A 26,352-nucleotide genomic window follows, 5' to 3' on the forward strand; every position below is an offset into this window, starting at 1 on the left:
TAAACGTATTGAAGACAATTTATGCAAATGATGTGTGTCACCTACGGGGTCTCATTCTCAACTTTTACAGATACAGGTAGGTGCTATCATTTTTCAATATTAGCAGCAAAACGGCAACAATATCGGGAGTGCATACCGCTATCTGCTTTCGGCTCCCTGTAGCTCTCGAACTTCTTGAAGTACGGCAGCACGTCTTTGTAAGACCAGCCCTCGGCACCAGTGTTGCTTTTCCCACATGGTCGAAGTCTCTCTTGTTACCGCGAACGAACAGCTGGAAGTTGGTCACGCTTGAGCCACCAAGCGCCTTACCGCGTGCCCAGTCACACCTCTGCGTTGTGGGTTGGGTTATTATGAGTATTTCACGCAGTCACTAAGAAAGATTCGAAGAATCACATAATACTCGATTGCAACTTTCATAAGCCATATTGCCTTTCCGTGATGGTCAAAGCATCGCATGCCCAGGAATTCAGTACATTGTCCTTCGGCAATCAATTGAACTTTACCGCAATACGCCTGCTTAAATCAAAAGGTAGCGTTTAAATATATATATATATATATATATATATATATATATATATATTACAACGAAGCGGTTAGCCTCTAATTGGTCGGGAGTTTTTGTGTACGCGTGAGTGGCACTCACACAAAAATGTGTGCCGATCCTGCAAACTGCGCAAAGAAGAGGGAAACGCAGTTTCTGCTTCTCTAAGAGGTATCACATGGCGTCATTAGGCGACATCTTCCCTTGACGATGACCTCAGTACGTGATTCATATCCAGACGACGCCGTTATCACGTAGCGTAACGTTGGACGTGATGATGTCAGCACGCGGTCTCTGATGGGATCACGCTATCACGCGACGTTTGACGGTGTGACGTAATAACGTGACGTCATCACAGGTTGATCCCGGAGACAGTGCAAGGAAGTGGGAAGCGCACAGTGTGCTGCTTCTCCAGGAGCCATGACAAAACGTCATCAGACGACATAATCCCTTGACGATGACGTTATTGCGTGACGACACGTTTGGCGTGATGACATGATCGGATGACGTCATCAGGCGATATCGTGAAGTGATGCCGTTGTCGCGTAACGTAAGATTTGACGTGGTGTTGTCAACACGCGATCTTTGGTCGTCATCATGTCAAACGTGACGCCACCGCTTAGTGACATGGGTTTTGATATCATCGGATGTTAACATCGAATTTTTCGCTTCATGGCCCATATAGATTTCGTATTTATAAAGAATGCCCCCCAGCAGTTGTAGTGGCGGTTTTCCAGAGCTTCGCTGGGAATCCACATTCGCACGGCTGGGATGACGAGTCATTTGTCAAAAGATGCATAATATGCATATTGTGATGAAGTTCAATATATTGCCCAAGGGTCAATATCCAAAATTCATGTTCATGCCTTGAAAAGTTCTGTTTACCCACAGGGGTTCACTGCTGGATATATGACATCGCGCGTCACAAGACGAAGTCATGGGTTTTGACTCCCGACAAGGGCGACTGCGTTTCTATGAAAGGAAAATAGAATAACGCTCGCATGGGCGTTTCACTTACTTCTGTATTTCAATGCATAAAAGAGCGTGTTGTTTAAAAAGTAGGTTGAAGAACAGTGCATTTTACGGACATTCATTGTTTTCATTCTGGAAATTCATAATTAGCAATGAATTAGTACATTTTTGTAATCAATTGAATATGTGTTTCGATTTCTTGGGCCGCCTTTCTGAATAATAATGTCCGCCTCCAATAAGTAATGTCCGCCTCTCTGAATAATCAACCTCATGGACTACAATTATGTTATCTCCAACAAGCAATTTTTCTAAATTCTTTAAAACATAAAAAGGATCTCACCGTATACACGGATTTCTCGCTGTCTTGCACTCAGTAAAAAAGAAAAAAAATGATATATTATGCTCGCAGGTCAGTAAAATATTCGGAACTCACTCAGACTCACTAGCAAATTACATTTTTCTTTGCATTGGGTTCGCTTGGACTCAAGCTCAACAAGAGTCTAGTGGATGGTTTACTTGGGTTCAGACTCACCAGAATTCTACTACGCCGAGCTCACTCGGACTCACACTCACCAAACTTATCCTCAGCCAAACTCACTCGCACTGAAAACTCGCTAAAATTCAACTGAGCCAGGCTCACTCCTGCTGAAATTCAAACGATTTTCTAATCAGCCATATTCGCTAGGACTAACACTGACCGTCGTCCTACTCAGCGAAGCTCCGTCCAACTCGGGCCCTCCGAAATAATTTTCAGCCCTGATCACTCGGACTGTCTTGCTCACTCACCAAAATCAGAGTAAAACAGATCTACCCTCACATAATCAGGCTTTCTCGCGATTTGAACAAATCAATGAATAAAAGACTGAATCCATAAATATACTATCGGCTCATTTCTTTGTTATTGATTGAATTGGCGAGGTGAAGAGTGGTTGAAAAGGTGGTCCTGGATTCACGATGGGCATTTGTAAACACTGAAATCTAATTATCTGTGCATAAGTAATGTGCTTTAATATTTACACATTTTCATGAAATAGGAGAAATAAGGTTGCAGTGTTAATGCGTCCTTTTTCCTGACTTAGGCAACGGTTTTATTGTGTCATCCCGTAAGATACCTTCCTGAAGCGATTTTGTAAACAACACCCACGAATACCTCGACCGTCACTCGGCATAACGTTTTAGAAATGCACTTCGAATATCATCGAAAAAAATTGGAATGTTGGAGCGCATCCGGGACATTTCAATAGGTTATACCGCACTATTTGCATCCTAACTGGCATCGCAAATCCTAAACAGTGCCAGGTTGCGCTGGGAAAGGCGTCTACTGTACCCTCGAATTCTAATCCTACAATTTCAAAAGTCTTGTGCGTATGGAATCTCCAAAAACACGAGTGTCTGAGTGAGGCATGCTTCTATGTCACCTAACGAGAAAGTGCTAAGTTACCATTATTATAATGGGCAAACGAGGGCTTCTGTTTTTATCCCCATACTTTACGTGACCCTCATTGTGAACATATATTTCATTTTTTAGTGCAGTTTACTAAGCTGCAGGAAAGTGCTCATTGCGCCTGTCTTTTTTTTTTTTGACTCGTTGGCACATGTGTGGGTTTTCTGACAATTAGGCAGTCATAACGCCAGGACTCCTTCAAGCGAGGTCCTGACAGTATGATTAGCCTGCATCGGTACCGCCATTGAAAAATGCCTTCAAAAGTCACGGCTGTATTTCATGGCCTCCGAGCTGCATTCAGAACTGACGCAGGTTACCATCTGTCGCAGGTTACCAGAGACTGTTACCAAAGATTGTGACAATGAAGGCAAAGGTACTGAGGCGAAGCGCGCACAATAGAGAGCGCTTCAGAAAAGAGTCCCGCGCTGGGGAAGACGCTGGGGAAAAGAAAAAAAAACAGCTTATTAGCAACAGTTAAATAAAACAGAACACACCACTGAGTGTAAAAGTTCACTTATTTTGCGTCTTTTCCCTTCCGCGTCTGAGCAACTGCGAAACCATCGCACGTGGAAGCTGCGTCGATTCTGCGTCTGTTCCGAGCAACCAAAAGCACTGTCAAACGCTCCCGGACTACTTGGCTCGGTAACACATCTGCAGCAGCCCCACGCCAGTACCTTTCCCTTCTATGCCGCAGAAAGTTGTCCGTGAGTATAGGTGCTTCAATTCGTATGACATCCCCAGATTTTCATGTTAAAAATTGAAGTCAGTCATTTAAAATTACACAAAATACCTATGCAGCACCAGAAGGCCAGAAAGAAATTGGCATGTGCAGTCAACAACACTATACTCACATTCTCCCTCATGCCTAGGCATCCTTTCTGCTGCGGCTCGGTGCGATAGTCCCAATCATACTCTCCGTGGAAGTGCAGCAGCGCGAACAGTGGTATGTCCGTGGCGGCATTCTCGATGCCACCGGCCTCGATTAGGAGAACGGTCCTATGCGGATCAGCTGACAGCCTATTGGCTAGTACGCAGCCCGCTGTGCCACCTCCCACTGCAGCGTATCAGGTAAAGGCAGCACATGAGCCAATTTTGAGGTACCTTTAATGAAAAGGTAAGCAGCTAAATTTTAACCAAAGCACAGAATCGAAAGCCCGACACCACGTGTAGGTATTACGGACGCACTGCGCAATAGGGCGAAAACATTCGTGCATCCATGTAACAACACTATTTTAATGTCGGAACACACAGGTTGCAAAATACATTCTGGTAAAGCATCTCACATTGTCCGCTAAATTAGGCGTGCAAATATTAGAATGTGAGCTGTAATTGTCTCTAAATATTCATGACCTTCCTGCTTGTACCAGTATTGCTGTTTCAAAACGCTGATTACTACTAAAAGCACTATTGTATCAGAAACACTTTGACTATGAAACAAAAACAAAAGCCACGTACATGAGCACAATGTATGGAACGCGTTTGCAACATTTGAACTCAGAATGAATATGTACCTTAGTAGAGTATGGGACAAACTACTTTATTTTTTAGCAACATTGAGGGCCAGATACACGCGAGTGAATGTTTTGAAAAGCATGGACACACTGCTGCCACATTCACTGCAGTGAAGATAAATTTATCTGTAGACTGTTGCCATGGCCAAACTGTGCGCCACGGAGGTATTTACTGGATGCGAAACCAGAAGGCGGAACCAGCTTTATCTGTTCCTGCTATGAAGCGCCGCCTTTCTGGAGCGATGTAATTTGCTAGCAGAAGCCATAAGCTGTGCCGAGAACGCTTATTTATAGCACAGCAAGAGGCGGTTGCTAAGTAAATATGACAACCTCAAGAAATTATGTGCTACGTAATTGGTTACGTTGCAATAGTGGGTGCTTTCAAAAAGCACAGATTTAGGGAGGTACGGATGATTTGTTGTCTTCTCCAAGAAATTATATGAGGTCGGCAAACGTCTCTATAGAATGGAACCAATCTTTTTTTATGTGTGTGTGAGACGCAGTGCAGATTTGGAGGGAAAAAAATTGTATTTCACTAAGTCGGAGAAGAACATTTTTGTGAGTGGCATATCTTACAATTTTAGCGCGTATAACTAAAAACTAAATCTTTGCGTGGGGCAAAACATTTCTTTGGTAATTTTAAACTATTAGAAATACTGGCCGAAGGAAACTTAGAAATATGTCGCGCGCGGTAGCTTTTGTAAAATTACCAAACGTTCGTTTTAGAGCAAGCGCCTCTCACAGACAACAATAACTGGACTTTTGCGGTCATTTTTGCTAAGGTGACGAAGCTGAAACATTTTGTTACAAATGTTCAATAAGTTTCTTGCAAATCAGCGCAAAAAATGCGCAGCTGCATTACGCATTTATTTCGGAATCAGCAAGAGAGTGCATCTTTCAACGATTGGCTCGCATAGCTTATGACGCTTGAACAACACTGCGAGTTTGGCGCACTAGAAGACCGAATGCTGCGCAATAGAATTATTCCTGGAATCAGCGACAAAGTTCTGCAGCAGACTGTCACATTGGGAAAATCCGCCTTAGATCGAAGCTCTCGAAATCTGCCGTGCAAGCGAACAAGGAAAGGAACGTTTCAATGAAATACACGACGAATGTCCTACTAGAATAGATTCAGTGAAATCAAAAGCCAACATTTGCTTTCGATGTGGCTTCGATAAATATAAGAGTGGGAACTGTCGTGCTCTGCAATGCAACAAGTGCGCAGGCCGCTACGATTTCACACGTAGTTGTCAAAGGCCGAAGTCACGCAGCGCAACCAATGACGAAGTGTACAAGAAGTTCAGATAACACACGAGGAACTGTTTCTTCAACCACTTGAAGTCAATACTGTAGATCGGGTTGATTGTTGGTCTTCGGGGGTCGTTGTCGCAAGGACGTATGTAAAATACAAGGGTGACACCGGCACAAACTGCTGTGTAATGCCCGAGGCGGTGTTAGGTCGCATAACACTCCAGCCTGCACAGCCGTGCTCGGCTACACTGCGCACGTTTTTCGGCCACAATGTAATTGCATCAGAAAAGATTAAGCTGCCCATTAGCCGCAAAGGACAGTGCCCGGAAGCAGAATTTTTTATCGTCAAGCCGACCGTCCCAGTCACACTGAGAGGCTGCGTTGCTGAACGTCTGGGCCTGATAAGCTGCATAAGTTCAATTGATGCAGCCCGCTCCAATGAATCTCAAGAATTTGAAGATGTCTTTCAGGGCCCAAGTTGACTCAAGGGCGTCGCCTGCCACATAAAACTCAAGCCCGGTGATCAAGGTAACGTTAAACCAGCAAGAAGGGACGCTGTTGCCCTTCGGTACCACGTCAAAGCAGAATTCCAATGGATGGACAGTGATGGGGTCATCGCAAATAAACTGAACGAACTTCTTGGTCAAGCCACATGGTGGTGGTGGCAAAAATGAAAAGTGTGAATATGCTTAGACCCGACAGATTTGAAAAAGGTTATCCTCGGGGAGCTGTACCACATGCCAACCTTAGAAGACGCAGTACTGCGTCTATCTGGAGCGAGGTACTTTTCCACCTTGGACGCGTCATCGGGGTTCTGGCAGATGAAAATAGACGAGCCGAGTTCAAAAATATGTTCTTTGAGCACCCCGAATGGCAGATAAGGGTTTCTGCGCATGCCATCAGGCATAGCTTGGCTACAAAAGTTTTTCAAAGAGCTATACACACAGTGGTAGAGGGCCTTGATGGTGTAGCCGTTGTTATGGACGACATTTGTGTCTGGGAAAACACTCGCGAGGAGCACATTAGAAATCTGTCCAAGTTGCTGGCGTGTTGCTCAGAAAACAAATTGAATCTTCGCAGAAAAAAATGTATTTGCCTTGACCTTTGCCTTTGTCTTGACTGTGCCTTGACTTTGAGATAGTGGAGGACATTCTACAAGTACGAACATCCAAAAATCGTAAGGAGCTTTAAATAATCTTTCGCGTGGTCAATTTTGTGGCGCCCTTCGTGCCCAATATGTCTGCTGTGTCTGCTTTGAGACCTTTTAAGGTGGCGGTCCCACACCGGCGGCACGAGCCCCCCGTTTTCAGTACTTTGGAGCAACGGTGGCGGCTCTTCTACTTCGGATAAAATGTTGTCGTATATACCATAAAAAAGCTTAATTCTTTTAGTCTCCGACTATATATAAGAAAAAGAAATTGAATAATGTGATTTAGAAATAAATGTTCAAGAACAAGCATGAGATACATGGTTTTTGCGAACTGTCTCAGTTGTGACCATGTTTAGAAGAAACTACCGCATTTACTGCATTGCGGCTTGCTCTGTAGCTTGAGGAGATATTTATCGATTTCCTGTACGCAGCAAAATAATGTTGAATTCTTACATCTTGGATTATTTCCTTTTGAAGATTGCCAAAATATTGCAACTTCTGTTGCAAACAGCCCGGCAACTACACGCTCAAAGAAGCTAAATTTTGCATAAATTAGAGTTCAAGATATTTCCATCTAAAACGCAAAATTTTATTCATTTACCTTTATTAGTTTTAAACCGCAGCTTAGTATAGCTTTAGTACCTTCCCGCACTCGAAAGGGAAACAGCGCGAAAAAAAAACACGACAAGAAGACAAGAAGGAAGACACACACCAGCGCTGATACACACACGAGACACACACACACACACCTTCCCGCAAAATGGGCAAAAGTAGGACAAGGATTCTAAATATTGCCTAATTTCGGTCGCATTATTAGGAAAACTAATAAAGTTACATGAATGAAGTTTTGCGTCATCCCGACAGCCAAGCGCCGGGAAGTCCTCCACTTACTACACGCAGCACACGGGGGAGAAGAAAAAAATGAAGGCAAGGGCCCGGCAGGTGATGTTCTGGCCTAATATGAATTCAAACATTCGAACACTGAAAAATTCTTTCCCCGTAGGTCAAAAATACAAAAGAAAACAGAAATGCAGAGCTTCCAATGCTCACTCATCCGGTACCCAGCTTGCCTTGGCAGTCAGTTGGTATGGACTTGTTCCAATACGGGAGCAACGAGTACCTCATTAAAGTAAATTCTGACCGTTTCTTTTCGAGATCGGAAAGCTTCGCCATACTGCAGCGCAAGCATGCATGCAAGCTTTTTCAACAAACGAAATCCCTGCAACATCGGCAGTGATAACGATCCCCCGCTCAGCAGTGGAAATTTCAGGTCGTTCGCGTCTCATTTTCCCATCAACCATGTCACGACCCTGTCACTTCATGTTACGGCATAGTAGGGCGTGCCCTTCAAGAGGCGAAAAAGTTGCTCAAGATATGTTCATTTGGCACCTTTGAATTTTGCAGCGCCTTGCTGGAATGGAGAAATTCGTCGAGAGCCTTCCTTCTGCAGTCCCCACCAGAAAGACTGATGGGTCGCCGCACCAGAACCAGGCTTCCAGAACTGGACTGTCATCTTAAGCCGAAGACTATTCCCACCGAAATTGTCCGAAGCCGTCTAGAAGATGTTAGGAGCAGGCAATAAAAGTACTACAAATCTGCTAGACATCTTCCAGAACTTCACAGAGGGGCTTCAGTGTCAATCTATGACACCTTACAGAGAACCTGGGCTCCAGCAGTAGCTGTAGGCACGGCAGGTACGCCATGATTGTAAATATTCGATACTGGCAGCGGATATCTGCGCTCCACAAGAGAGTATATAACAACTACAAAGGCAGCAATACAGGATCCACTTTCCCAAACGGAATCGCCGGGCGATACTTCACTCAGCAGCCAACGCCTGAAGACGGGCTTCTTAGGAGCATGCGTCAGCCCAGGGAGCGACAACGCTTTTACTTGCCAGAACGCCGAACTTAATCATGTATTCTATTCCAATTTTTTTCCGGGGAAGAGATGTGGCAGAAGGCACCGTCATCTGCACACGCGCACAAGACAACTGCACATGTCTGAGCCCAAGAGCAAGGTATAAATACCAGAGCACTTTGCAATAAATCCATTCCTTTCTCCCTCATGCATGCGTGTTACAGTTGCAGCACCGCTATGGGTAGGCAACGCAAAGTTAGTAATCCAGAGGAGCGGCAAAAGGAAGGAGACATCGCAATACGGCCAGCGGCGGTATGCTATCAAAATTATCAGTACTCACATTACTACTATTACTCTAAATTACCATTGCTATCATACCGTAAAGTAATAAAGCATATCACACCCCCCCTAACAGTTGTGATGGTGGTTTTCAACAACTTCGCTGGACATCCACGTTCGCGAAGCTGGGATGAGGAGTCAGTTTTTTTTTTAGGTTTTCAGTTCAGCAATGTAGCTTGCTGGCAATCTTGACAAAGGAAATTGTCGACCGCGGAAGTATTCTAAGATGTGACGGCTGATTAACTGCAACGCGAAACTTTACAACATTTTAAAGCGAATCTTTCTAAGACTCACTGATTTGTCCGTGAGCGCCAAATACGCACTGCACGAAAGCTAACTTACACCATGGAACTATCTGTGCACACAATGGCACAACGGCTGCACATCTGCGCACACAATAGAACAACGGCGCACAACATACGTATCGTAGACAAACAGTTTACACTGGCCGTTGGGCCGATAAGAACAACGGTAACTGCAACGCCACGCTCCCCAGACGAACTGTATATACCTGCATTGCATTACGCGCGTCACACAATGCATTCCCGGCCGTCACCATTGGTAGGCCGCGGGTGCAGCGCACGTCTGAAGAGGCTGCTGTACGCGAACATAAGCGCGAGCATGCTCGCAAGGCCGACCCCGTGTGCCGGCCACGGCAAAGCCTGTCAGCGCCTACCACAGCAATAACAAGGGAATACTTTGCAAGTGTAGAGTCGTCCTTGAAAGTGTGTGAGTGTGCGTGTAATCAGCGGCAGCATGATCTAACTTCTTCTTTCTGGGGTTTTACGTGCCAAAACCAGTTCTTATTATGAGGCACGCCGTAGTGGAGGGCTCCGGATTAATTTTGACCACCTGGCGTTATTTAACGTGCACTACAACGTAAGCACACGGGCGTTTTTGCATTTCGCCTCCATCGAAATGCGGCCGCCGTGGCCGGGATTCAATCCCGCTACTTCGTGCTCAGCAGCGTAACGCCTTAGCTGACTGAACCACCCCGGCGGGTGCTGCATGATCTAAAATAAAGGCCATGTAACTTAACGAACTGTGTCTTCATTCAACTTCACTGTTCAAAAATTACAATTCTAAACAGGCAATCAAATCACATATGCATCGCATCGGGGCATCGACACTTTGACTGATTCAGTTTGCATGGGAGAAAGCTTCGCGTTCAACAATCTTTTTTTTAAGAAAGGGGCTTCGATTTTTTCAATTTTTCCCCCTTTCGGACGAACCTGCCGATTGTTTTACAGACGATAATGTTCCTTGGGCTACCTAAACGCGAAAAACTGAGTCTGCCTGTTGCTCGATTCAACCGCCCGGCAAAACCAAACCAAGCTAATAGCAATGGTGCCACTGGGTCATGCACGTCAACATAATACAACGCGGGTGAAACCTCCGGCCTATTTGAGGCAGAACATATGTACATAATCGTGATCCGCAGCGTTCATTTAATTAGGAATACACATTGTACTGGTTTTTACGTTAGTAAATGAAAAATCAACGCGTTAGAAATGGCGTAGAAGAGACGCTACGCGTTAAAAACAAGCCGACTGATGCCGCGGCTTTGTAGCCGGCTTTAAGCCAATAGTAATAAAAGGTCCCAACAGATGGCGCGAGATCAGGGCTAACGCGGGAAATTTCAATTACATTCAGCAAGACCTCCATTGCTTCCATCATGGGAGGAGTGAGAGGGGAGGGCATGGGCGTGAGTGGTGGGAGGGGGAAGAAGAGAGGGTGTTACGTATGAGGGGCGGCAGAAGACTATCGTCTTTCGACGTCATTTGCAGCGAAGCAAGCAGATATGCGGCCATCTTTTGTTTGGTGATTCTGAAAAAAAAAACGCAGGTCTCTGTACAAAGCTAGGCTATAGTCAAGCAAATGAAAACGCTCGGGTGCAGTGAAGAACTTGCAAAGCCTGGGGTAGATTTTAGGCAGTGGCCAAACAGGCCCCTAAAAATTCCGGAAGGTAGGAATCCCCTTTATACTACTTCACTGTCTTTGATGAATGGGTTGCTCGTATTGCCATGCGTCTGTGCGGGTTTTTGTCATTTTTTAACTAATCAAATATTGGTGTGTGATTCAGGGATGGCGCATTCTTACGAAATAAATATATTGTCACGTGCGCTCCTAGTTTTTGACCGCCCACCTTTGGCGCCGCTTTGTTATCGCGTTCTTGTAGCACAACGATGCGCCATTGATATCAGACTACGGATGCGTCCTGAAACTTTTGATAGACGGGCTCGTTACATAAGCTTGACGCGAACGCTCACAGGTTCTTGCGGCATGTTATTAATAACGAATGAGTCAGCGGAAGGGCTTGATTTGACACCCGACGTTCAAGCTCGTTGTTTCTTCCGCTGCGGAGTTTTACAGCGAAGCGGTTAGCCTCTAGTTGGGCGGGATTTTTCATGGCCCCGTGCTGACACAGAAATGTGGGCCGCTCCTGGAGAGCATGCAAAGAAGCGGGAAGCGTGCTGTTTCTCCAAGCAACAACACATGACGTTATCAGGTCACATCACTTGAAAATAGCGTTATCGTGTGACGTCATGTTGGATGTGATGACGTCATCAGGCGATATCCTCCGGTGATAATGCCATTTATCGCGTAACGGAACGTTTGACGTGATGATGTCATTACGCGATGTTTGACGTGATCACTTTCTCACGTTAAGTCTTCATAGGCCGATCCTGGAGACATTGCAAAGTAGCGGGAAGCGCATTGTGCTGCTTCTCCAAGAGGCTTAACAATACGTCAACAAGTTACATCATCACTTGAAGATGACGTTATTGCGTGACATCAGGTTTGACAAGATGTGTTCACATGACGTCATCAGGCGATATCATCACGTGACGATGCCGTTATCACGTAACGCAATGCTTGACGTGATGATGACATCACGCCACGTTTGACGCGATGGCGTAATCACGTTTCACCATCATGGCAAACTTGACGTCACCACTTGGTAACGAATGGGTTTTGGTACCATCGGATGTTAACGCCGTGTGTTTCGGTTTATGGACCACATGTGGGCCCGTATAACGTAAAACTATGCCGAGCTGTTTTTATTCCAAATCCACCGTTACCCCTCCCTGATTCGCCCAAATTTCTCAGGCTGCTCCCATTTTGCCTGTCTGTCCAGCGATGTCGGGAAACCTCAAAAACCGACACTTTAAAGTGACGTTTACACACCAAATATGCTTAAACATGCCGAACAAACCCTGCAATATCGTGGAATGACCGGCGACTGCCCCGTTTCCTTTCGAATCGAAAATGCCTGCCTTCTTATAGCTTTGGCGCCGGCGGCTCCTCAACTCGGGCGCAGGAGGAGGGAGCCCGAGAACACGTTTGATTTACCAGACAACCTGTTTCGCGGCCCTGTCGCCTGAAGAAAGAAACTGTGCGATGGCTGTTCGACAAAGTAAGACGTGAGGCGTGAGAGAAGGAACTCGGAGGCGTGAGCGCAACAGCGCTGTCGGTGGAGAGACAAGTGCTGTGCGCATTGCGTTTCATCGCCACGGGCGATGAAACGTAATGACATGGCAAGTTCTCAAGGCTCGGTAGGAAGCGAGGTGACGATTGGCGTGACCCAGGCTGTGATCAGCAAGTGCGTGCGACGAGTGGCGGCGGCAATCGTACACGCCAGGACCCGCAACAAGTGAGTCCACTTCCAGAGGACGTTGGAGGAAAAGGTGGCCGTGAAAGAAGTGTTCTTTCGACGCGGCGCCATTCCCGGCGTCATCGGATGCGTGGACGGCAGCCTTTTCGCCATCATCGCACCAAAGGGCAAGAGGAAGGCGGCGTTCATGTCCCTCAAGGGCCCTCAACACCATGTTCGTAAGTGTATTCAATTTTGTCTAATCTGCCCGTCACAGCAACGCAGTTCTGATGATGTGCACGCTTTCGTCACATCTGTGACCCAGACATACGGATGCTCACCGTGGGCGCGCTGTGCGACCGAGGTAAGACCACGACGCCTACCTCTGGAGCACTACGTGGTTGCGTCGTTAGTTCCAGGAGGGACACATTACCAAGGCCGGCGAGCACATCCTCGGTGAGCAGAGTGAAAAATTGATACGTTTGCAATTCTGCGAGCATAGAGTAAAATGTGCTATCGGCGTAAGAGAATGTTGAAGACCGAACTGCTTTTGTTATAGTAGCTTGCTAAGTATAGGTGAAATCATCATGCCCATCAGCCTATATTTATGTCCCCTGCGGGAGCAAAGCAGTGGACATAACAAAGTGACAATACACCTGGGCTGTACTTCAGACTAATCTTTATTATGTATGTACGGATTGAAGTAAAGCGCCAGTGCCTTGCCACATTCTTTTTTACATTCATATTCATTCAAGAATCCTGGCCACGGCTCGCCCAAACAGCCACCTTGCTAGATGCTACAAATGGGTTTTTACTATGTGCCAGCTATTGTTATCTGTGCTGATCACCGCACCGTTTGGTGCTCATCCTGTACATTTTTTATTGCAGCGTATCTGTAGTAGGCGTATGTTACATGAACCATGCTTCACTCCCTGAACATTGCGCAGATGATTTAATACCATTTTTATGATCGTGCACGTAACAGCGGCTATCCCCGGGAACCGTGGCTCCAGACTCTGGTGTCAGGCATCCTCCCACGCGCATTGCAGAATGTGGACCATGGACCACACTGCAACGCGGTTCGTAGTGGAGCGCTGCATTGGGCTGCTGAAGACCCGCTTGCGTTGTCTGCAGCGATACCGCGTGATCCACTACACACCGGACCGTGCGGTAAACATCGTTGCAGCGTGTACAGTGTTGCACAATCTGTGTCTTGATGAAGGTAACAGCGTGTTTGATGATGTCGGTGGTGACAGCAGAAACAGCAGCACTGACGGTGACAACGGTGGCCCCCTCCCACTGGTGTGAAAGGGGCTGCACCGGCAGCAGCACCGACAGCAACAATAAACGTGCCAGCCGCATCAGGCACGTATGCCTAATAGAGAGAAGGAACCAACATGAAGTGTTGGCAATCATTGGATAGCCTACTGTTTTTTATCGCATATGCTAAATTATCACCAGTCTTTTCACATAGACTGCATCAATGAGCTGTCACCACTACTGGAGATGACTGCATCATTCCACTGTGGCACTGCATGTGCTAATCAGCGGACTGTCGTAACCACTTCTCTGGACAGCAGGAGTTTACCGATTGATTTGATTTAATTTTATGCTGCTGCTGCCGCCACCGCTGTCGTTGTCGTTACCGTCGTCATCATCATCATCCTGATGAATTTCGCTACTGGCATCACCGACCCTTTCACCGGCATCTGAACTGTGCGTAGGAAGATATTGGTCTTGTCATCGTCTCCTCACTTCCTGTTAGGGCTGCAGCAAAGCACAGCACTTTTCGCTCCACCTTGTGTGCTGTTAGCACGCACTTTGGCACACAGCTACTGCAAAATTCCTTTACGAAGTGCAAGTCTTGTTGAAAACGATCGCCTGGCATGTCAAGCGCATTATTGTTCCTTGGAAGAGCTTTCATTTATGAGTAGTTGTAAAATTGTACATTTATTCTAAATAACCATTTCAGAGCCAGTAACATTCTTTAAAATCAGTTATTCCTGTACCCAGTGCAAATAAAAGAATGTAACACATCTTCAGTGTCATCTTTAATAAAAGTAAGTGACAGTCATTGCGACGCACAGCAGTACATTCACAAAACACGATTTAATGCTGACAAAATCACAGTATGATATCCACTGCATGGGATCCAATACACTGTAAGTGGGCCCGTCACCACACATTAAATCAGAGAAATATCTGACGTGAGCATAATGATGTTCTTTAATCATGCACAACCATCCAACTTCGCCCAGCAACTTCGCAGCACTAAAGGTGTCATGAGTATTGGCTGTACTGCATTCAGCATGTCTTTAGCACAAAATAGAATTTCTTTTCTATGAATACAGCCATAATAAGAGAACCAATATAAAACAGACGCCCCATGCTTTTCTAGAACAACACAAGTGAGGAAATACTTAGTACCTCGATTATCTTTTATATAGCAATGGCTACAAGACTAGCCTGGCATTGAATGTCATAAAATAGTGGCCACATCTATCGCAACATTAGGTATATCGCAAACCGAGCTCAACAACAGTGGGGTCTACATTGCATTGCTGTCACCTGTGCACCTGAAATATCACCATAACTGATATTGTGATACCCGGTATTGTGATAACGGAGACTGGTCCCTCCTAGAACTTGGAGGACCCGGCCCCCTTCTAGTCCACCCAGCTTAACGCCTCCCGTTTTTCAGCAAAAGCCTTAACACCGTGTGCTTACGTTCCGACGTATGTTGCTAGCAGAGGGCTCACCTCTTCTCCGCCCCCACTTGCGAGGAAATCTTGCTGCACTCGCAGCACAGCCGCGCGCAATACAAACGCCAGCACCAAGCTGTTTTCACAGCCGGCCCTAGCGCGTTGAGCGCGGCAGCTGCCCCATCCCATAGCGCTTTTTTCTGAGCAGCACTCATAATTGGTCAGAGCTTTGTGGTGCCTCTCGCTATGTACGGGTGCTGCTCTATAATCTCAATAAGCACTCTGGCCTGCGCTGGCGAAACGCCGGGTCTTTTCGGTGGGGCCGCCATTTTATATGGCTTCCAAATTTCGCCGGACCGCAGAAACTAATACAAATCGTACAGTTTGACATATCGTTTCACCATGCCGTTACAACATAGCGGTTACTTATTTATTATTCTGCTATATTATCGCAACATAAGCACTGTTTTTGTGTCATTTAACAAAATGAACTAACCGAAAAAACTTTTACCGTGCAAGTTAAATCCAGTAGAAATATTTGTACAACGCGTACAACGCGCAAGGGGAATTTATGACTGCGCATTTTGCCTACATTCGGAGATAGTTATGATCATCCATAAAAACGTTTCGCTCACCAGCTGTTCATTATTATTCATTTCTCTGAGGATACTTTGGAACAACTTTGAGGTTTAGGAACGTTCTGTTAGGCAGAGGGCAGTGTTGGTCTCTTTTGATACTGGTAGAGGCAGATAACTTTTCGAGTTAATTTGATGCTTGCTTTCAAGAAAGCGTGACAGCGGAACGCTCGAGAAAGGATAGCGTCAGTGGTTTTTTTTCGCAGAAATATGTAGAAAGTTTGCGTGAGTCGCCGTTAAACTAAGACTGTTCTCGGATTTCGCGAGTTCTGAAAAAAACGCTGTGTCAGGTTAAATACTGGTTATTCTGAAGTCTACTTAAGCTGATTTTAGAAATCGCCGGATGGTTGTTCCCGCAAGCACGCAGAGAGCACCGCACCTTAAGAACGGACTGCGCGGGTCGCTTTTAGTAATGGCATATCGAATACTCTACAGAATTCTTTTCTGTTCGACGTATTATGTAAGGGTATGTCTAAGGCTGTGCGTGTCTCCCACGTGTATTTAGAAGACGGCAGCATTTGAATTTCATTTAGTGCGTGGAAGTACCTAACAATAAGCACGAATCTTCTTGTAGACTAGAACGCGCAATTTTCAGAAGTTTTTTTTTTGTTTATTCACTGCGTGAGTCGCACGCAGGAGTTTTGACCGCAAAGTGAGAGCGAGTCTGATAGTACATCCGTGAAGTCAACGAGGCTCTCAGTGGCACTATTAGGTGCGTTAGTAACGGATGCAGAGTATCAACATATCACATTTCAATTCTCGAGGATTTAGGGTCATTCTGCAGTTAAGTTGGAGCATTTTGGTGTTGTATTCATAGACGTGCAGTGTTCTGTTCGATTTTTTTCTAGTCCACTACATTTTCAGGCATGGAGTGGGGCCTGAACCGGCAAAAAAGAAAGAGAAAAAATATGCCCGAGGAGAGCTAGTGGGGCTATAATAGTCAAGGCGCAACCAAATTAGGAAGGCCCACTAAGCGTCAACAAAATCACTCCCTCAGCAGCACAGGAATTGGCCCCCCTGGCGCAGTATTCGGCCACTACCTCGCTCATGATTCCTACAATTTACCCATGGCCCTCAGTCCGCAGCGGCTGCGGAGCACCTGACCAAGGCGGCGGTCAGACCTGCGACGCGGCAGAGAGTGCTCAGAATCTCTGGGTCCGGACAGGCCGTCACTGGAAACTGAACCTAGCAACGTTCAACACTCGCACCCTATCGCGTGAGACTAGTTTAGCAAGGTTATTTGAAGAATTATCAGGTATCGCCTGGGATATGATCGGCCTAAGTGAGGTTATAAGAACTGGCGAGGCTTATACAGTACTGACTATAACGGCCACGTCCTCTGCTACAGAGGTCTTCCAGATAAGAGAGAATTCGGGGTAGGATTTCTAGTCCATAAGGACATACCGGGCAACATTGATGAATTCTACACCATCAATGAGAGGGTAGCAGTCGTCGTAATAAATCTTAATAGGAGGTATAGAATGAAGGTAGTACAAGCCTACGCCACAACCTCCAGTCACGATGATGATGAAATAGACCAGTTTTATGAAGATGTTGAATTAGCAATGAAAAAAGTGCAAACTGAGTATACTTTAGTCATGGGCGACTTCAATGTAAAAGTGGGGAAAAGGAAGGCTAACGAGCAAGCAATTGGCAACTACGGCATCGATTGTAGGAACACTAGATGAGAGGTATTAGTAGAATTCGCGGAAAGGAATAGGCTCCGAATAATGAATACCTTCCTCAGGAAGCGCAGCAACAGGAAGTGGACCTGGAAAAGCCTTAATGGAGAAACAAGGAATGAAATAGATGTCGTACTCTCTTCCGCTCCAAGCATAGTGCAGGATGTAGAAGTGTTAGGTAGGGTAAAGTGCAGTGACCATAGGTTAGTGAGGTCTATGATTTCTCTCCATTTAAAGAAAGAAAGAATAAAACTAGTCAAGAAGAAACAGGCCAACGTAGACGCAGTTAGGGTAAAAGCAGACCAATTCAGGCTGGTGTTAGCAAACAAATATGCAGCTTTAGAACGGGAAGAGAAAGATAACATGGAGGTAATGAATGAAACCATAACTAGGTTGATCTCAGAAGCAGCAATTGAAGTGGGAGGTATGGCACCTAGGCAACCAGTAGGTAAGCCCTCCCAAGGAACAAAGGGTCACCTAATAAAGAAATGGCAAAACAAGAAAGTGTCAAACTCGAGTGGTCACATATAATTAGCTGAACTGTCGAAACTGATCAACAAGAAAAAAGTAAGAGATATCCGAAATTATAACGTGGAAAAGATTGAGGAAGCCGTAAAAATGGAGGCAGCCTGAAATCAGTGAGAAGAAAACTAGGCATAGGACAAGGCAAAATGCATGCACTGAAAGATGAGCAGGGTAATATCATCAGCAATTTCGATGAGACAGGAAAAGCAGCGGAAGAATTCTATACTGACCTGTACATTTCGCAGAGCAGCCAAACTGCTTTCATTCGAAGTAGTCATAAACAGGATACAGAGGACCCTTCTATAACTAGCGATGAAGTTAGAAGGGCCTTGAAAGACATGACCAGAGGAAGAGCTGCTGGAGAAGATGGAATAACAGTCGATTTAATCAAGGGTGTAGGAGATATCATACTTGAAAAGCTTGCGGCTCTTTATACGTAATGCCTTATGACTTCAAGTGTACCAGAAAGCTGGAAGAACGCCAACATTATACTCATCCACTAGAAGGGAAACGTTAAAGAATTGAAGAATTATAGACCCATTAGGTTGCTCTCACTATTGTATAAAATATTCACCAAGGTAATTTTAAATAGAATCAGGCAACACTTGACTTTAGCCAACCAAGACAACAAGCTGGCTTCAGGAAGGGATATTCTACGATGGATCATATCCATGTCATCAACCAGGTAATAGAGAAATCTGCGGAGTACAAGCAACCTTCCTATATGGCTTTCATAGATTATGAAAAAGCATTTGATTCAATAGAGACACCAGCAGTCATGGAGGCATTGCGTAACCAAGGTGTACAGGATGCATGCGCGAATATATTGGCAAATAACTACAAGGATTGCACAGTAACCTTGGTTTTCCACAAGAAAAGTAGAAAGTTACCTATCAAGAAAGGGGTCAGGCAAGGAGTCACAATCTCTCCAATGGTGTTCACTGCAGCTTAGAAGAAGTATTCAAGCTCTTAGACTGGGAAGGCTTAACAGTGAGGATCGATGGCGAATATCTCAGCAACCTTCGGTTTGAAGATGACATTGTCCTTTTCAGCAACAATGGAGACAAATTACACCAAATGGTTGAGGACCTTAATCGAGAAAGTGTAAGAATTGGGTTGAAGATGAATATGCAGAAGACAAAGATAATGTTCAATAGCCTCGCAAGGGAACAAGAATTCAGGATCGCCAATCAGCCTCTATAGTGTCTGTAAAGGAGTACGTTTATCTAGGTCAGTTACTCACAGGAGACCCTGATCATGACAAAGAAATTCATAGAAAAGTAAAATTGGGCTGGAGTGCATACGGCAGGCATTACCAAATCCTGACTGGGAGATTATCACTGTCATTGAAAAGAAAAGTGTAAAATCATTGCATTCTACTGGTGCTAGCATATGGGGCAGAAAGTTGCAGGTTAACAAAGAAGATCGAGAAGAAGTTAAGGACCGCGCAAAGAGGCATCCACCGAAAATGTTAGGTCTAAGAGACACAAATAGAGCGGTGTGGGTCAGAGAACAAACGGGGATAACCGATATTTTAATTGACAATATGAGAAAAAATGGAGCTGGGCAGGCCATGTAATGCGTAGGATGGATAACCGGGGGACCATTAGGGTTACAAAATGGATACCAAGAGAAGGGAGGTGCAGTCGAGGACGGCAGGAACTAGGTGGAGTGATGAAGTTAGGAAATTCGCAGGCGCAAGTTGGGATCAGCTAGCGCTAGACAGGGGTAATTTGAGATCGCATGGAGAGGCCTTCGTCCTGCAGTGGACATAAATATAGGCTGCTGATGATGACGATGATAATGATGATGATGATGATATCTGTAGAGATGTACTTCCTTCCAATCTTCATCGATTCTTGCTTTTTATATATCATCATCATCATGAACCTATATTTATGTCGACTGCAGGACAAAGGCCTCTCCCGGTGATCTCCAATTACCCCTGCCTTGCGCCAGCTGATTCCAACTAGCGTCCGCAAATTTCCTAACTTCATCACTCCACCTAGTTTTCTGTCGTCCTCGACTGCGCTTCCGTTCGCTTGGTATCCATTGTTATATGAATAAAACCAAAGGTAAAGATCACGCGATCATCGGAGACGTTCATATGCATCTGGTCATACATTAAGCACAACAGATAATGATGTTGTTTACTCACCTTGCACTCGCCTTTGGTGGTTTCCATGATGTTAACAGCTACTAAATTTCTTCTCGGGCGAAAATACACCTCGGTAGCCGAGACCTCATCTAATCGGGCAGCGTCACAGGCAAAGGCACACTAAATGCGGGTCACGGAACCGATAAGCTGTATTCAAGTAGTGGCCATCTTGCGTGTGCACAGTGAAATGGATTGGATGTAAAATTGACGCATGTTTGGCTATGGCTAGAAAAATGTTTATACTTGCATTTACTTTGAAATGCGTTTCAACCATTTCTGCGTCAAAATATTGTAACACAATTTTGCTTTCAGTTGCATAAACTTGGCCTTTTAATAAACACTTCTATCTGAAATAAAGTTGATATACGGCCTCCTTAGGAGTAAAAAAACAAGGAAAACGTGTTTCCGGCAAAGATGAGGGCTGCTCATTGGCCTGTTTCAATGACGTCGCGGGTTGCCGCCCCCATTCGCATAAACTGCGACGCCACTTTGACGTCTGTACTTTGGGATAATTTCAGTTTGAAATAGCTTTACGTTATCGTGCCCAAGATTTCTCATTTCTAAAAAATTCCTCCCTCAGTAGTTTTTGTGGCGGTGTCCCACAGCTTCGCTGGACATCCAATTTCTCAGGGCCGCGATCGCGAGTAAAGTTTATTTTTTGCTGCCTTTGGGGGGGGGGGGGGGGGCACACGCTCGCCCCATAAGCTGCATCAGTTTATTGCTTACGACGCATCACTTTTAACATCACCTTTACTTTTAACTAAGAACCATGAATTTGGAAAAAATACTTGCGATATTTCAAGTACACTATCTGGTGTTCTAACAAAATTCCATTACCACGAATCCTTATCGCAGAAATTTAAATAGAAGCACCGCATGTGCGCCAAAAAATAGGCGGTTTACATTATTTTCGTCAAACAGCACCCCCTCTTCGATGGGCGGGGCACTCGAAGTGAAATGACAGTGTTAGCTAACAAAAAGGTAGCTATACTGAGACCTTAATATATTGGTTTACAGTGTGAAATCTTTGCTATAGCGAAATTTGCTAGAACGGAGATTTCAGGCTGAAGAACTCATAAAAATTTCACTGCAGTCTGCACGCCAAAAAAAAGTCTCAGATGAATTAATCGAAGCAGTGTGAGATATGTTCAGTTCTAGCAACTTCAAAAGAAAAAGATTCGCGTTTTACAAATTCAATTACATATATCCACCTCACGGAGCCTCGTAAGCTAGCGTTAATGAGCTCAAATGCAATGGCGTGGTACCCAGCGCGATGATATTGAAGGACCTCGGACGAATTCTTCCACTGTTTCTGGCTGTTGTCTGCAAACTTCACCGGAGATTTATCATCTAATTCCAGTTCTTATCATCTAATGCTATATACAATATTTATCATATCATATCATTTATCATCTATCATATGCCATATTTATCATCTAATGCCGTATAACGCACAACTTTGCATAACAGGTTAAATATTTTCTCCTCGGGAGCGCCGCATCTAAGGCGAGTCATTTACGTCGAACAGCCTGTAGTCGTATGTATTGCCATTTATGTCCTCGAATACTGTCCCTCCGCAGATGCTCTCAACAGGCAAGTAGTTTGGTGCGTCAATTTTCTATGCTTCGTGCGCGATCACATTGCCGAATTATTATCCTCTGCTAATTCCAGTGCAGTGGTTTATGTACAATTGCGCTGAAAGGATACGCTAACAAGCATAAATAATGCAGAAGAACTTTATCACTTCAGTACTCGAATGTGAGATGTGTGATCGTTACGTAGCCTGGTGTTAACAGCATGTTGGCCCAGAATCTAAGCCCCGGTTACAGTATGGCAAATGTTGAAACAAAGTTAATAAAACTTTGCAAGTATTGTAACATGAACCATCCTTGCTTTGCGCGAAGCGTATATAAATTATGTTTCCAGCAAAAAATCTCTCCTAATAAAAGTCATAACATGGTTTCCAACTTATCACAAAGTGCCTATTTCAGTCAGCCGTCCATGAGGGACGCCAGCTGCATTCAACTAGCAGCAGAACGTATGAGCTCTACATGCTTAACGCCAGTCACTTGGGTACAGCATAGTTCACACTGCCACAATGTTGTGTACTCATAGACAAGACATGCACTAATAATTACACGGGCAATTACAAAGTAGAGAAACAACAGACCTATGATGTAGTCGTAAGAATCGTATAGATCCTTGGTGTCGTAGCTGGAGAGGCTCGGGCTGAATTCCAGGTGGAGGAGCGAGATGACGGATGCCAGGAATAGCACGGGCCACTTGGGAATCAGAAATTGAATGTAGGTTAACGGCGCCATTTCCGTCGTACACACGGCCAAACGCGCACGGACGCTCCGGCCAGCAACATATGACGCGAAAATGTTTTTTGCACTTCCAGATATATTATATCACGGATGACAAGTACTTGTTAACTCGCCGACTAAGAGAACTGTCGAGCGCTTTCGGCCGTACTGCCTCCGAAAATAGGAGGGGAGAATTCGGTTTTCATATATGCCATTGTGCAGGAGGTCTACTTTTGTTTCCGTTACTAGTCTTCACGGCCGGGTTTCCTGGAAGCTACATTCACGCACTGTCGCGTTCCGTCGTAAAAAGCACCAGCTGTGACAGATGCCATAAAATGAAAGAAGCAAAAGTAAGAGCTTGGTCTTGCAACTCGCCTTCTCGCTTCGCCGAAATGAAATATTGGTAGCACGTTACTTTCGTTCGCAACACTTATTTTTATTCAGGTGAACACGCTTCATTTAGAGAAATGCGTTTCCGAAAGCTGTGGAAGTATACATACTGCCGTTAGCATGTCTTCTTTCTTTCCAAAATTCGTTTTCCTTGTATATGTATTGCGATGCAATTAAGGAAATTGTCCGGCACCTTCTATAATTTAGGAAGGTAAGGCGCTTATCATGCGCAAAAAATTTTGTAGTGCCGGTAACTGATGATAGTTTTTGTCGGAAAATTGGCGCCCTGAAGTTATAGTATTTAATTCTTTTCGAGCTTAATAGGCCATCTTTTGGTACCATTCCCGGGACATGGAATTTAGTAATGACAGACGACTAACCTAAAAGGCGGAAGTGCCATATTTCTACTAATATATTCTATCTTGTCATTGGAGACCTAGAACCATGCAAGCTGATTGAAAATATAAACATAAAGAGGCAAGCTAGCAATTCACATTTGAGTGAGAAAAGCACTTCCCTGTTAATCAGGAAGAAATCAATAAAACAATAAAAGGCAAGAAACATGTCATAAATGCAACAGCTGTGTCAGGCTTTCCCGGGAAAGTCACGGTATTGTCTTGCTTTTGCTTTAACAAATTGATATGGTGCGTGCCTGTCATACACGAAATGGTGAAACTATACGTGAAAATGAACGACGACAGGAAGACTCCTTGCAATAAATCACGAGCGCCTTTCTTTTAGCCAAGCAGAAAGCGCACAATAAACAGCTATGGTACATATACCTAACCAAAGCTGTATGTTCCGCAACAATTACACACACCTGTCTTCGTCATGGAACGTGCCACATACAGACAATACAGATGCTTTATAACAAAAAGTAATGAGCGCATCTAACGTGGCGACGAGTTCCTAGTCGAGGCGGACATACTTGGCCGCCATAATATCGTGAGCTCAGAAGGCTACATAAGAAAAATTCATTAATTACATTTTCTATTAGTGCCTGCAGGACAGTTGCCTAGATGGAGGAGTGACATTTTCATACCCACTCATGTTAAAGATCTTGAAAATATCCCCTAATTCGAGATATTCATCGTGAAATTCCAAGGCGAAATTGATTCAATATCGAAAATGAGCTTACTCCGCGGCCCGTAAGACAGCTACGCCCGTAAAGAAGTGTGGATTGAAGTTTGAATGATGGCATGCCGCGGGAAACCTTGACCCCACACAGAGCCGCACATGCTTGCCAGGCAAAGCGTGCCGTATGAGTAGGTGTCAGAACTGGCCGACACGTTCGGTTTCCAACTTCGTTGCGCTTGTCGTCGCGGGGTGTTTCGGTCTGATGTGATAGTAGGGCCACCTGTCCTGCTTTCCCACGGTGGTCAATTTCGACATTGCCTGGATGCACCGTTGAAATTCGATGATAAATATCTCAAATAGGACGCGACTTTCGAGATTTTGTAAAAAAAAATGCAGGAGCATTAAAATCTGACTGCCTTGAAACTTTTCATTAACAAAAACTGTCCTTAAGGAACAAATGATAAAGATAACTAATAAATTACTGGTGATTAGTCTTCTGAGCCTCGCGTTTTCAGTTGCAAAATATGCTCGCTTCGCCTAGGAACTCATCTACAAAAACAACATGCGCGCTTCGTTTACAGCTTTCAAATAAAAGATCTGTATTGTCTAAAAAGCGACCATGCATTTACGCCGATGAGCCCATGATCATGGTTGTTAAATTTGTCAATATATTTTAGTATTAGTCGACTGGAAGCAGGTAACTTGACGTTTTAAGTGTAATGTGCCTGTCATGTAAGCTAAAAGGTATAAAACTCTGGGCTGACAGACTGTTCTCCAACGCTGCCTCTCCTGTGCGGTTCTATTTCTTTCTCATCCTTTCTCTCCTTTTACCGCAAGCTTTTTGCCAGCACTGAAGAGTACTCAACGCTTACTCTATTGTGTAAAGCATGTTGCGTAGAAAACAACCCTCAGTCAGGAAATTCTGGTCACGACATTTTTTTCGACAAATAAAAAACTTACCACTTAGACTAGATTGAAATCGTTGCGTCTTCATTTGCCGTCTTGCGCATGAAATGCCGCTAGAAGAGCACTAATGGTCGCTCTAAATATGTAAACATGCAAAGCAGCAGATTTAAAGGCTGGACCGAGATAAAATGAGGCAGTATCTCATCCGATGACTTGAACAGGCCACTGTGCACATCTGAACAAAGTCTTTCTGTAGGTAGAATGTAATAAAGCTTACCGTTTGAATTGCTAGGTGCGCTTTATTGGCAGTTACGCTTTCGCACGTGAGATGGTGCATGCTGCCGCTATCTTCGAGAAAACGCTACTGTTTCCTTTTGTTTTTAGCTAGAAGGGGCCGTTCATGGCTGCTCCTCTAATGGACTTCCTGTGACTGCGGAAACTGGTAGCAATACGTTTTCACAACTTGAGTCACGATATCCGTTTCACGCTAGTGGGCTCATATGTTTACAGAGCACAAAGCAGATACAAGCATTGGCTAGGAGTGAGCATACACATCGTAAGACGATGATGAATGTATTGTTTTGTGCCGCAAGGTCCAAGTATGGCCAAAGCGCTCCAGGCCAGTTTAATGTATTCGAATTGGAGCGATGCATTACGAGTGGGGGATATGACATGGCTGTAACGGGGCCTAAAAATAGTCGCTGTAAAGTGCGTAAAGTCCACATGTAATAAGACTGTGGCAATGACTGCTGAGGTATACTATGAACATGAAGAATGCATTGGGAAAGAATGATACGATATACAAAATATGTCAGATGCTATAATTCCCAAGAAACACTACTGCCTAAACAGAGCCCTTGAACCACAAGGGCCGAGGGACATGTGCTATACTGAACTACAGCGGAATCCTCTGGGGAGAGGGTGCGCTACGAATTTGTTGGGCTTATAACATGTAGGACAATATCGTTCAAGAAAGCGAGGACTGCTTTGGTGTTAAAAAGCGGTTCTTCACCAAGAAACATAGCGGGATGAAAAGGGACACAATAATGGTATGAGACAGGAAAATGTTTCTTTCTTTCTCTTTCAGTTTCCCGACACTCCAGGGGGACGTGGAGGAGGGTGAGCCTCTCGCCACATCTAGCACAGGGTGGAGAATCATTACCATTGAATAAAAAACTTTGAGAACCATATGGGTGTCCTATTCTTAGGCAACACTAGAGGACATCTGTTGTTCGTGTTTTCGTCGTGCAGGGCCAGAAACCTAATTTTGGCTTAATCACGTGAAGATTATTCTTCGTTTCAGCATCC

At 44.8% G+C, this 26,352-nt stretch overlaps 1 protein-coding gene across 1 annotated transcript in view; it reads right to left on the reverse strand.

Annotated features, from left to right (window-relative positions):
• Positions 1–22,686, reverse strand: part of LOC119459192 (glucose dehydrogenase [FAD, quinone]) — a 69,713-nt gene extending 47,027 nt beyond the window's left edge. Inside the window, exons 1-3 of the mRNA XM_049671627.1 lie at positions 22,536–22,686; positions 3,809–4,011; positions 236–328 (exon numbers count right to left, since the gene is read on the reverse strand). Coding sequence (XP_049527584.1) covers positions 236–328; positions 3,809–4,011; positions 22,536–22,686 — 447 coding nt within the window. The remainder of the gene's footprint in view (positions 1–235; positions 329–3,808; positions 4,012–22,535) is intronic.
• Between the last annotated feature and the right edge of the window lie 3,666 nt (positions 22,687–26,352).

Source organism: Dermacentor silvarum, chromosome 7, assembly GCF_013339745.2.
Source record: "Dermacentor silvarum isolate Dsil-2018 chromosome 7, BIME_Dsil_1.4, whole genome shotgun sequence".
Taxonomy (NCBI): domain Eukaryota; kingdom Metazoa; phylum Arthropoda; class Arachnida; order Ixodida; family Ixodidae; genus Dermacentor; species Dermacentor silvarum.